Source organism: Anopheles ziemanni, chromosome 3, assembly GCF_943734765.1.
Source record: "Anopheles ziemanni chromosome 3, idAnoZiCoDA_A2_x.2, whole genome shotgun sequence".
NCBI classification, from domain to species: Eukaryota; Metazoa; Arthropoda; class Insecta; order Diptera; family Culicidae; genus Anopheles; species Anopheles ziemanni.
The window spans coordinates 58516466-58529277 of NC_080706.1; the positions used below are offsets into that span (position 1 = coordinate 58516466).

A 12812-nucleotide genomic window follows, 5' to 3' on the forward strand; every position below is an offset into this window, starting at 1 on the left:
AACATAGTTGGTCGTTTGAAAGTTTCACAATAAGTCAAACTTATACCTACCTTACAGAAGCCGTTGCATGGAGGATGCAAGAACAAACATCGCAAACGCTTCGGGTGATGTTCTGAAAGAGAACGAGCAGAAAATTTATATCCTCCTGCGGAACAGTTGTCCCAAGTCTCCACAGCGGGTTAAATTCAATTTGTGAACAAGACCCCTTTGGAATAGTTTTTCTTCTTTTTTCTTTATTCCTTACTCTTTTACAAGACCCTGTGTAACCAGCATCGTTTCTTCTTGTTAGGTATCGTGGGTACGGCGAAAAAGTGGCGAAACGGCCCTACAGCTTCTCACTGTTGGAAAGCAGACCTACTCGGGAGACTCTCGATATCAGATCGAGTTTCAGTACCCCAACAACTGGCGACTCAAGATATCGCAGGCCAACAAGAATGATGAGGGAGTGTACGAGTGCCAGATATCGACGCATCCGCCAAAAGTTATTATTTACTACCTGCACGTTAATGGTGAGTACTAAACCAAGTATTTGAATTAGTGGTCTTTAAGATTTCGAATGCTGAAACTGCAAGTTGTTTAACTTGATTAATAAATTCTCCAGCTGGAAGCAAACTGAGCTTTTTCTTCAAAATTTCAATAGCAAATTCACAATTAAGCTTTAAGTAAAACTAATTATGTTGCAACCAACTCTTTGCAACGAAAACTGCAATGTTACGATTATTGGTATATATGTGGTACATCAAAGAGGCTTCAATGATGCAACTGAAATCACGTAAATATTTGATGAAATTGATCCTATTGACTTGATTTGATCAAGTCGATATTCACTTAAACAATTCGTTTTGAAGTTGTTTCCAGCCAATTATTCATTAATACTTGGGAAATCTCGTTTGATTGACTTTGAAGTAACGATAGTTATATTGGTTTGAGCATGAAAATTGCCTCAATTCACTTAGGAGTTATTAATGATTAATGTTAATTTCATCGATACAATCAAACTGACAAATAGGAACTAATTATGGTTAATTAACTGAATTATTTATTAATGCATGTAAAACAAAATCTTCTACACCTGTTATCCTCGGAGCGAATTGGAAACCATTGACTTGTTTCTCGATGGCATGTTTTTATCAAAGTTTCCTCATGGTTTCTATGTTTTATCATGGTATGTTTTCTATGTTTTATCAGAAACATATGTACGCTGTATGGTTCTGCTCTGCTCTGATGCATGCGATACAAATTGGTAACCGAAAGATGCTTGGAAATAATTACTGTTGCAAACGCAACGTGGTGTGAAATGAAGGAATTCTTTGAGAGTTTCTTTTGTGGGAAAAACTAAAAAATTAGTCCTTTATTGGGCTATTTTTTCACACTGAGTGTGCCACATCTGTGGCCCCCCTTTATATCCTTTTGCCCGTGAGCACCACGGGCAAAATAATCCGTTGGTACTCAGCCCGTTACGTTAAGCTGCTATCGTTACAGGGTTTCTACAAACCATTTGTAACAATTACAGAAATTGAACATCTTGAAAACTGTGATGTTAAAACTTATTGTTGAGACATACTAGCGTATTATATGACTTCCAAACATTTCATAACAATCAAACACGAGTGTAAAACATGAAAATTCTTTCATATGTGGGCTGTACAAGTTGTATGACGGAATCCATCATCCGTGTCATGTCCGTTTCCTCCTCAGCTCCTCAGCCGTGAATGCTTTTAATCTGACGCCGTTGATAGATGCAATGAATGCACGGAAAGCTATTTCCGAATGAAATAACCACCCAAGCATCGGACATTGTTTCTTCAAACCTGCATTATACATATGTTTCCACGTAACCTAAACTTCTCGTACCTCTGGGGCTAATGAAAATTCATCTTTGATGTTGTTAGAATATTTGATAATGCATGCATGAAATGCTTTCTACCTGGAACTTACTTTCGTACGTTTCCTTACATCATTTAATCCTTACACTAATTAGTTGCGTAATGAAACTCAATAAAAAAACTGAGCGTAGATCCATCACTTAAACATTGAAAATTATGTGCACTACTGTCTGAAAAAATTTTAGCTATTCAAAGAAGATCAATAGACCAAATAAAATATACAAAAAAGGGTAAACATTTTCCATTGTACAACAATATCATGTTTTCGTGTCCTCTTGTTCACACTATATTGCACACTTCAGGTGGGGGTTATTGGGATTATAGGCAAGCTTTTACCACAAGCTTCGCACACATACGAAACGTGCACAATAGAAGCAAAATTACCTACCCCAACAAATAACACTCCTCACACCATCTGTGTACGGAAAGTTAATCAACACAATTTGCCACTTCTTTGTCACTACGACCTCCTTCCAAAGGTATTGTTATCCCTCGGTTCTAGCAATCGCGTAATTGTGCACTTTGTTCATTCAATCGAATCCTGAACTATCCTGGTGGGTACATACATTCCCGGTAAAAAAAACAGTCAACGGTTCACTGTGATCTATGGCAACGATTCAATATAGCAAAAATGGGTCCAGCATTAAATCTTGTAGCAACGAATGATTGTTATGGCACCGCACTCGATGCGTGGAATCGCGAGAAGTTGCAGATACATTTTGTTTATTCATGAGACACATCATGCAAGGGAAGGTAGCCGATGGTTTATGGCTTATACCTACTTATATTTCCATGTGTACATAAATAAGGTGTATTACTGCAACACAGAAAGAATAGAGGCCTATCAAACCACACGGCATAACATCTATCGAAAACTATTTATATCTTCCTACCGTTCGTATCCTCTCAACAATAGGTTTGGAGAAGACTTCCTTCAAGTTAGAAAAAATACAATTTACACAATTAAGTTTTTAATCATGAAAAATTACTGATGCATTTTTTGATGATCGTAAACGCGCCGTATAAATGTACCGTATAATTTCAAATGTCATTTGTGTAATTTAATAAAAGTGTGGTCACCAAACAATTCCGCATAGGAAGCGATATTTCTAACAATTTCCGAGAGCTTTTCAAACCTACCCCACAAAATAATCATTTTTTACTTAAAGATTGAACACGCTAACAAAAGCTGCCATTTTACGGGGCCGAATATCAATTAGCTAACATCCGGCACACTGCGCATAACGCATAATTTGCCATCGCATGAGTTCCGGTGGCAGCGAACCTGTGCTTGGCTCTGTACGTCTCTAAGCGGTCTCCTCACCATCATTTCGTTCTTTCGCCGACCCAAAACACATGAGTCAAACCTGAGCGCCTCCAATCACTAACCCCGACCAGGGCGATCCGTGCTGTAACCCGGCCGAACGGTCATCCGGCTAAGCCCGCCGGCCCGAACTGGCAACGACACCAACGGAAGCGGCCTCCTTTCGTCAAGGAACATAAACTTGCACAAAATATGACCGTGCGCTGGTACGTTCGTTATGATCGGGATCGTATTATAAATTTTCCGCCCCAACTGTGCCCCTAGACGACAGCGATAGACAGCCAATTGGCCACCGCTGCCGACGACAATGACTGCGAGGACAGCCGAAGGACACTAAGTCGCGACATTATGCGACTGCGACTTCATGCAAAATATCGAAGCAGCTTTTTTTTTCGTTTTATTTGCTTCTCTTCTTATTGCTCGCCTCTGTTCTACATCTATTTCTTCCAGCGTCAGCCAAACCGTTCAGTTTTGTGAACGACGAGAAATAGAATTGAAAAACAAAGTCGATTTTGCCCTTTTTTCGTTCTTATGTTTATGCACACTCGCTTCGGTGAGTTGGATGGAGCTGAAACAAGAAAATTTAGTAAAATTTTCTGCCATTTATCTTTCCACCATACACCTTTCCGCCATCTCATTTAGAAAAGTGGGCAACTCGTAGGACAATGTTTGAGGACATTATTGTATAACACAGTGAGTTTAAATGCATTGAATACAAGATATAACATAACTGACAATATTAATTTCCTTTACGGGAAAGATGTCAACCCTTGGGCCTGGTGTTGATGTATTTTAAAACAGTTTGGTATAAATTGACTTAAAACCGGAAACGAATTCATAAAAGCAGAAAAGCACATATTGTAACCAAGGTTATTAAGAATAATCAACGAGTCACTTGTCATTCAACTGCAACCGAAAATCTAATCTTACGCCTTCCATGTCAAATACGTCCACAAAAGCAACGCCATTTCGAGCATGATACCCACAAAATGTGAGCGGAAAAACAATCCTCGGATGAATAAAAAATGAACGTGACAAAAATGCAAAGCCCTTTTCCTATTGGCGAAGCAGCATGCCGCAGACAATGCGAATGCGACCAAAACTTCCTTGCCTTTCGACGAAAGATGCATCCGGAACGGCCACCAGCTGGCAGGTGGCAGTTCGTAAAGTTCGAGAAATTTTCCCATTCTATTTTCTGCATTTCCGTGGCAATTTTTTCGCCCACCCCCCGTCAGCGTTAGTAGTTTGCAAATAGTTGGAATTCCGGTGGCTTACCACTAGCAATTGACTGCTAGATGTGCATTTCGTGTCATCTTTTATCACCACCAGCGAGCGTCGCTTTATAATTGAGAACATTTGGCTTTCGCGCACGGTGTGTGGGTTTGTGACCGTATTTTCATTGCTTTGAACTTCGTGGAAATTTTCACTCGTACCCACACACACATACACACAAACACACAGGCGCACATATGTGCTTGGCTAGCATGGTTTTAGACTAGCATGGGCCAAAAGGAAACGGAAACGTCAGCAAAGCTCTCGAATGTAGGACAGAAAGATTGGGCGTTGGTCCAGAAATGGGCAAAAATATTTGTTCCTACAAACCTAGGTCTTGTGTGCTTGTTTTTGCGGCTAATGGGCCAAAATGTTATCGTCCACTGCTTGAATTCCTCGAAACGTTGCCAAAATAACTTTAACACATTATTGCGAACGCCCATCCTAGCCATAGCAGGCATTTGTAACATGCAGCCGTCATCCGAGGCAAACAATATTTTCAATTCGTTTTTGCTTGCAGAGGGGTTGAGTGCGGGTACGAGTGCCACACCCAAAACGAACAGAATGGAAGTGCAATCATAAAACAGGATCTGCCAATGGATGGCCGTAGTTTACATTGCTAACTGTGATGGCTTGCTACTAATGCTAGAACTAATCCGTCATTACAGACTCAATCCTACTGCTAAAGTTACGTTTTATGCACACAGACAAGCGCGAATACCCGAACATTTAGGTCAACACCACTATCCGTTTTAAAACTTTTCAATGGCAACATTTGCCATTGACGTTCGGACAGCTGGGCAGCGCTGGGCCGGAGTGCTGGGGCAGCTCTGGAAATACCACTAACCATTGCTGGCTCGGTGGCCTTGATGCTGGAAGAAACTCATGCTCTCGCAACTTCTCAACTGCTTCGACCATTCAGCCCAAATGGATGGCCCACTTCGGACGATTATGAGAAGCTGTTTGGCAAAGACGTTTTCCCTTTTCTCTTCTTTGAGCCTCTTTTTTAGTTTTGTCTGTTTTTCCTCCGTCGCTGTCGAACTATTAGCAATTTGGCGAAACTCTGAAAAGCTATCTAGTGAACCTACCCGGTGGCAGCACAACCCAGTTCGAGAAGCTACGTCCAAATCGGTCCGAAGGAGTCGACCATATCGGATGGTCGTCGATTTATTTTTCGATTTGCTACTTCACTTAATTGCAATTTTTACACATGTTTTGAGCTACATGTGTTCGTATCCAGAAGACTACTTCAACACCACGAAGCGTGGACAATATTTTGTAGAACTTAATCCTAATGTTTAAAATCAATCGAACTGTTCATTGCAACATAACATTCTGGGTAATATGTACCGGAGGTACACAGTACACATAATTTCCTAATGCTTTTCTAATTGGTTGCACAAATTTGCTTTTTTAAGAGCCACCATCGTAGCCAGTAAACGGTATCAAAAACTATCCCACACACTCTTATAACACTTTCATACTAACTAAACATTAAGGGAACAGTTGCCCTGTTATAGACTCAGGTTCCACCTGTCAGCCGTCGACTTAACACTATCCACTTATGCGTAGTTGCTCTGCTTTGCATATCAAGACGGATCAGAAATTCAGCTCGTGTGATAAGTTACGACCACTTAATGCCATAATCATCAGCAAAGTAGCTACTTCACAGCGAGTTGTTGCACTCGCAAATCTTGGCGCTCGCAAATGCTGAAATGGATCAGCCCGTTCCGTCCACAGCGCAGCACCCAAAACAGAACCGAAAAGGGGCACAGCTACGGAGTAGAAAATGGAAATCCACCGAAAAGTGCCACCCAAGTATGTCTGATACCAAATCTTTCGAAAACTTTATGATTATTGACACTTTATACCCACTCCACGATCATACTCCATTTGGCTTCAACGCTTTCACTCCCGGTAGATTGTTTTGCGCTCGAATTCATTCGTTACACTTGCTCCATTACAAACCGGCACCCTGCATCACCACCAGCACCACCACCACACACCGCTATTGGGTTCCTCACGTTTCCACGCTTCAGGCGTTGTGCGAAGTTTCGATTCCATTTTAATACGGTGCAGCCAAGCTCGCTTTCGTCAAACACCCAGCAACAATCTGCTCGCTTCGAATGTCACCGAAGACGATTTCACGGGGCAATGGGGAAGGATTCGTCTGACCTTTCCCTTGCGAACGAGAAGGATCATTCTCTATATCCCTCTCGCTTCGGTGCGTGGGAACGTTCCACCGTCGCCATCGACCACTTTTCTATTTATTCGCAAAGTATAAATTTGAATAAATGTGTTATAAATCAAAGATAAAAGCAAATGTAGTCGAACGGCAGCGTGGAAGTTGCGGCAACTGTTTCTTTTGACTTTCATTTTTCTTTTAAGTCTTCCGATTGGAGGAAACTTGCTTTCGAAGGAAGGAAAAAGGGTAGCAGTTTCATGTATCCGTAAATGCTTGTACGTGCTGCTACATTCTGCCAGCTTGTAGAATTGCTGCATCTGAGTGTACTTGTCCGCCGTGGAGCCGCCTGGTGAACGGTATAGAGCAGGGGTCGGCAAAGTCCGGCCCGCGGGCCAAATCCGGCCCGCCAGCTGATTTCATCCGGCCCGCGTGAAAATTTTGGTAACAATCAAAACCAACATCAATTGTGTTGTTTCTGTTTTTTGAACGAATGAACCAAATATTTTGATAACTTTACCGTTAGCCAAACGATTACCGATGCGCGGTGCTCGAACTTGGTAGAAGGTGACCAAAAGAATTCCCAAAAGACAGGCTACTCAACAAGAATCATTCAATACATGTTGAGCGAGAAACAAATATAAAAAGTGGGGCATAGCACTGGCGGGTTATTTCGGTTGGTAGAGTGAAATGGGATATGCTGTTCGCAAGTGGCGATCGGCGAAGTTGCTCAAAGCAAACTTCGACTCGTCCCCACATTCTCCATTTCTAGTGTTTAAGCCGCACACATCACGCTGTCTCTACATATCTCTCGCGTTCTACCAAGCTTTCGCTTTCTTCATTGCTTTTCACATTGTTTCGTGCATTTCGTGCTCGTTTTCGATAGCGATATCAGTCTGCGGTAGGTGCACTAACCGTGAAGGACATACCGTTTTACTCGCTGACTAGTTTGCTTGTACATTCCCGTTGTCGTGATCAAGTTGATAATTGACATACTATTCAAATTCACCAGCCTAACCATGTCCACGACACAGAAGAGAAGAAAAATTGATTTAGAAAATCGTGTTTTTAATCCAACATGGAATGTGCAGTATTTCGTGTCAGAATTCAACGGTAAAATAACGTGTTTGCTTTGCAACGACGTAATTGCAATATGCAAGGAATACAATATTCGACGCCATTACCAGACTAAACACGAATCAAAATATTCAAATCTCTCCGAAACTGAACGGGTGCAAAAATTTGAAGCTATGAATCGGGGTGTATCTGCACAACGTAATTTATTCGTTAATATCAAAAGTGAAAACGAATCAATAACTAAAACCAGCCTTAGAATAGCTCATTTAATAGCAAAACATGGCAAGCCCTTCACGGATAGCGAATTGATCAAATCATGTTTGGTAATGGCAGCAGAGGAATTATGCCCAGAGAAGAAAAAATTGTTTGAAACTATTCCACTTTCTGCTCGAACAACCGTCAGAAGAATAGAAGAAATAAGTAAAGATATCGGGGTACAATTAAAAGAAAAAGTGTCGAAATTTCATTGGTTTTCGTTGACTATCGACGAATCCACAGACGTTACTGATACTGCACAACTACTCATTTTTATTAGAGGAGTTGATAGTGAGTTTGAAATTACTGAAGAATTACTGTCTATGCAAAGTATCCATGATAGGACTACTGGTGAAAACATATTCAAGGAGGTTGAAATTTCTTTGAAAAATTTTAATTTGCAATGGGATAAGCTGAAGGCGGTAACAACGGACGGTGCTAAAAACATGTGTGGAACAGGGAAAGGCTTAATGGGACATATTTTTAACGCTTGTAAAGAGCTAAATTGTCCAAATCCTATAGCAATACACTGCATTATCCACCAGCAAGTTCTTTGTTCCAAAATTGCAAATGTCGTAAGTGTAGTTGAAGTAGTGTCTCCTATGGTGAACTTTATCCGTTCTCGGGGATTAAACCATCGCCAGTTTCGAGAATTCTTACGAGAAATTCAATCCGACTATACGGATATCCCATACCACACTGCTGTACGATGGCTTAGTAACGGAGAAGTTCTGCTTAGGTTTTTCAAATTAAGACAAGAAATAGCAGCTTTTTTAAAAGAAAAAAACTATCCACAACAAGCAGTACTATCAAATGAGGAATGGCTTTGGAAATTAGCGTTTGTCACCGATATCGTAGGTTATCTTAATAAGTTTAATTTGAAATTGCAAGGTGAAACAAAATTAATTTGTGAAATGTATTCGTTGGTAAAATCTTATAGGCAAAAATTTGAATTGTTCAAAATCCAAGTCGCATCAAATAATTTTGACCATTTCACCTGTTGCAAAACACTACAGGCTTCGTTAACTGCGCCTTTCCCTAATAATTTTGCCTCTGAAATTTTGATAGATCTTAGGGAACAATTACAACAGCGCTTTGCAGACGTGGATTCGAATTCAAAAAATCTTTTATGTTTTCAAAACCCCTTTAATTGTGTAGTGAACGAGGTTCCATCCGAATTACAATTAGAAATAATAGAATTACAAAACGATGAAACGCTCAAAAATAAGTTCAATAATATGGATCTTGTCAGTTTTTATAAAATGCAATAGTTCCTCTCCGAGACTCGTTGCGATCGGACGCACTTTTACCAAAACAGAGTGTTAAAAAAAAAAAGTGCAAAAGCAAGCCACATCATGGCTGCTTCGAGAAGCACCCTGCGGGTGGATTTCTCGAAGCTCCCCAAAAGGCCGTCCTTGATGGAGGCCACAACCCTCGCCATGACCAAGCTGGGTCTAAGCAGCTCTTCAATCGTTTCAATCCGGACGAAGCCGGCATCCCACTTCCTTCACATCCGAGTGAAAGACCAGAGCCTTGCTCTAAGAACCGTCGAGGAGAACGACGGCAAGCATTCTCTCGAATGCGACGGGAAGAAATTCCCGATCCCGATCGTAATGGTCGACAATTCCGTGGTCATCAAAATCCACGACCTGTCCGAGGACATCACGGACAGATGCATCACGGATTTCTTTGCTCGCTACGGAGAAGTCCGGTCAATCCGAGCCGGAGTATGGGCGAAGCCATACCCGTGTGCCGGAATCCCTGACGGATACCGCTACGTCACAGCGGTCTTGTCTAAGCCGGTGCCGTCATACGTCTCGATTGGAGGGGAAGAGACGCTGGTAACATACCGGGGACAGCAGCAAACGTGTCGAACATGCCGTCTTGCTGCACACCATGGGATGACCTGCACCCAAGGCAGGAAACTGGTGGCTCAGAAGACGAGCGTCAACGAGAGGCTGTCGTATGCCTCAGCGGTGCAGAATGGCACCGAAAACCCTGCTCCAGCAACAGTCCCCCGGGCGAGCACACAAACCGTCCGTGCACCGACCGACCCGGTGAGCACACCGACCGTTCCGGCAATCACAATGCTCATCCCATCGAGCACACCGATCATCCCGGCGCCCGCATCGACCGTCCCGGAGAGCGCACCGGCCGTCCGCGCACCGACAGTCCCGACGAGCACATCGACCGTCGCGGCGAGCACATCGACCGTCGCGGCGAGCGCACCGGCCGGTGCTTCGAGCCTGACAATAGGCGCACCAGCAACGATCATCCCGATGCAGGCCACTAGCGTTGCGGCTAGTACACGGACCGTCCCGGCAGTAGCATCTTTCATCCGGGCAAGTGCGTTGACCGTACCGGCAGCATCGACCAGCACCAAGATGGACAACGCCGGACTTCAGGTGGACGCCGATGCCTCATCGACGTTCAAAGCCCCTCGTGTCCCTTCACCTTCCGCTACACCTTCATCCCTTTCCTGGCAAACAGTGGCAGGTAAGAGAAAGACGGACGAACAGACGGACAGCGACGTGTCGTGCAAGTCTGGGGAGGAACCGATCAAGCGTAAGCCAGGTCGTCCTCCCAAAAAGACCAATGCCACGGCAGCGAAACCGACTGGGGTAATGGAAGTGGACGCACAGTAGTTTGGTGGAAATGGATGAGTTGATGACATCAGTGACGATCGCATCGATAAACATCAATGCGATATCCAATTCCACCAAACTAGATGCACTACGAACTTTCATACGCACTCTTGACACAGACATAATCTTCCTACAAGAAGTTTCTGTCAAAGACTTAGTGCTCCCTGGGTACAATGTTGTAACAAACATTGACCACACAAGGAGAGGTACAGCGATCGCCTTGCGGGTGAACCTAAAATTTTCTCACGTCGAGCGTAGCTTGGACTCACGTCTAATCTGCGTCCGGCTTGAGAATTCTTCCACGCTATGCAACATTTACGCTCCTTCGGGAAGTCAAAACAGAGCTGAGCGGGAACTCTTTTTCAACCGCTCGTTGGTGTACTACCTGCGGAATGCACCGGGACCGGTCATCCTTGCAGGGGATTTCAACTGCGTGCTGAAGTCCAAGGACGCCACGGGTATGGGGAATACGAGTCTCACTTTGCAAAACTTTGTTGACAGTATGCAGTTGTGTGACAGCTGGGAGGCTCTCAAAGGAAACTTTGTAGAGTTCTCTCACATCACACGTGGTTCGGGCTCTCGCATCGATCGCTGCTACGTCTCTAAGGACATGAAGGATCAACTGCGTGCAACAGACATGCACGTATTGTCCTTCTCGGACCATAAGGCGCTCACGGTGCGCATCTGCCTTCCAAACATACCTCGCATGCGGCAAAATGGATACTGGCAACTTCGGCCACATATCTTGACAGCCGAAAACATGGAGGAGTTTAGATGTAAGTGGAACTATTGGACAAAACAGCGAAGGAGCTTTGGCTCCTGGATGGAATGGTGGATTCATTTCGCCAAACCAAAAATAAAATCGTTCTTCCGATGGAAAACGAATGAAAAATACTCCATGTTCCGCTTGCAGCATAACATTCTCTATGCGAAGTTAGAGTCCTCATACGGTCGGTATCTTTCCAATCCGATCGAGTTGGTCAATATCAACCGTATAAAAGGAGAAATGCTACTCCTTCAGAGGCGTTTCTCCGAGGACTTTACAAGGATTAACGAAACAAGGGTGTGTGGGGAAAACCTCTCCACCTTTCAGCTTGAGAAACGAAGGCGGGAGCGCACCGTGATCACCAGACTTACGTGTGACAACAACGTTGTTTTGGACTCTCCAAAACAACTGGCAGACTATATACATACGTACTACAGGGAGTTATACACCGACGAGACAACAAACGTTGACGATACTTTTGCCTGTCATCGTGTAATCCCCGAAGATTGCGAAATCAACAACGATTGCATGGATGAGATCACCTACGGTGATGTCCTTCATGCAATTGAAAAATCGAAACCTCGAAAGTCTCCTGGGCCGGATGGAATTCCGATTGAATTTTATCAGCGAACGTTTGGGATAATTTGGAGAGAAATCATATTGATTCTCAACGATGCTCTCAACGGTCGTTTCCCGGCGGCCTTTGTCGATGGGGTCATAGTGCTTGCGAGGAAAAGGGGAGATGGGTGCACACTATCTTCGTACCGTCCGATCTCTCTGCTTAACACTGACTACAAGCTGCTTTCCAGAATTCTGAAGCAGCGGCTCGAGAGGATTATTGCTAGGTGGCAAATCATTTCACCGTCGCAGAAGTGTAGCAATAAACCCTGCAATATCTTCCAAGCTGTGCTCTCTGTTAAGGAGAGAATATTCGAACTCAAACGGAAGAAGAAGTGTGCAAAACTCGTCTCTTTCGATCTCTCGCAGGCGTTTGACCGTGTTGACAGGGGCTTCCTGTTTGGAACGATGGATTCATTAGGGTTTAATCCCGCACTAGTGCGGCTTTTGAGGAAAATTGGTGAGCAGTCTTCGTCCCGTGTCATTGTAAATGGATCCCTATCACCTGCCTTTCCCATCCAACGTTCCGTGCGACAAGGAGATCCCTTGTCAATGCACCTGTTCATCCTCTACCTTCACCCCCTCATCAAGAGACTCGAAGATATATGCTGCGATCAGGACGACCTGATCAACGCGTATGCTGACGACGTCTCCGTGGTGAGTACTTCCCCTTCCACAATCGAGCGGGTGAGAGCAGCAATTGAGGCCTTTGGAGTCACTTCTGGAGCGAGGTTAAACGTCCTTAAAACCACGGCTCTGGACATCGGAATGGTGACAACCGAGAACA

At 43.7% G+C, this 12812-nt stretch overlaps 1 protein-coding gene across 1 annotated transcript in view; it reads left to right on the forward strand.

The window, feature by feature from the left end:
- Nucleotides 1-12812, forward strand: part of LOC131285104 (uncharacterized) — a 52602-nt gene that overhangs the window by 14834 nt on the left and 24956 nt on the right. The window contains exon 4 of the mRNA XM_058313961.1: nt 290-509. Coding sequence (XP_058169944.1) covers nt 290-509 — 220 coding nt within the window. The remainder of the gene's footprint in view (nt 1-289; nt 510-12812) is intronic.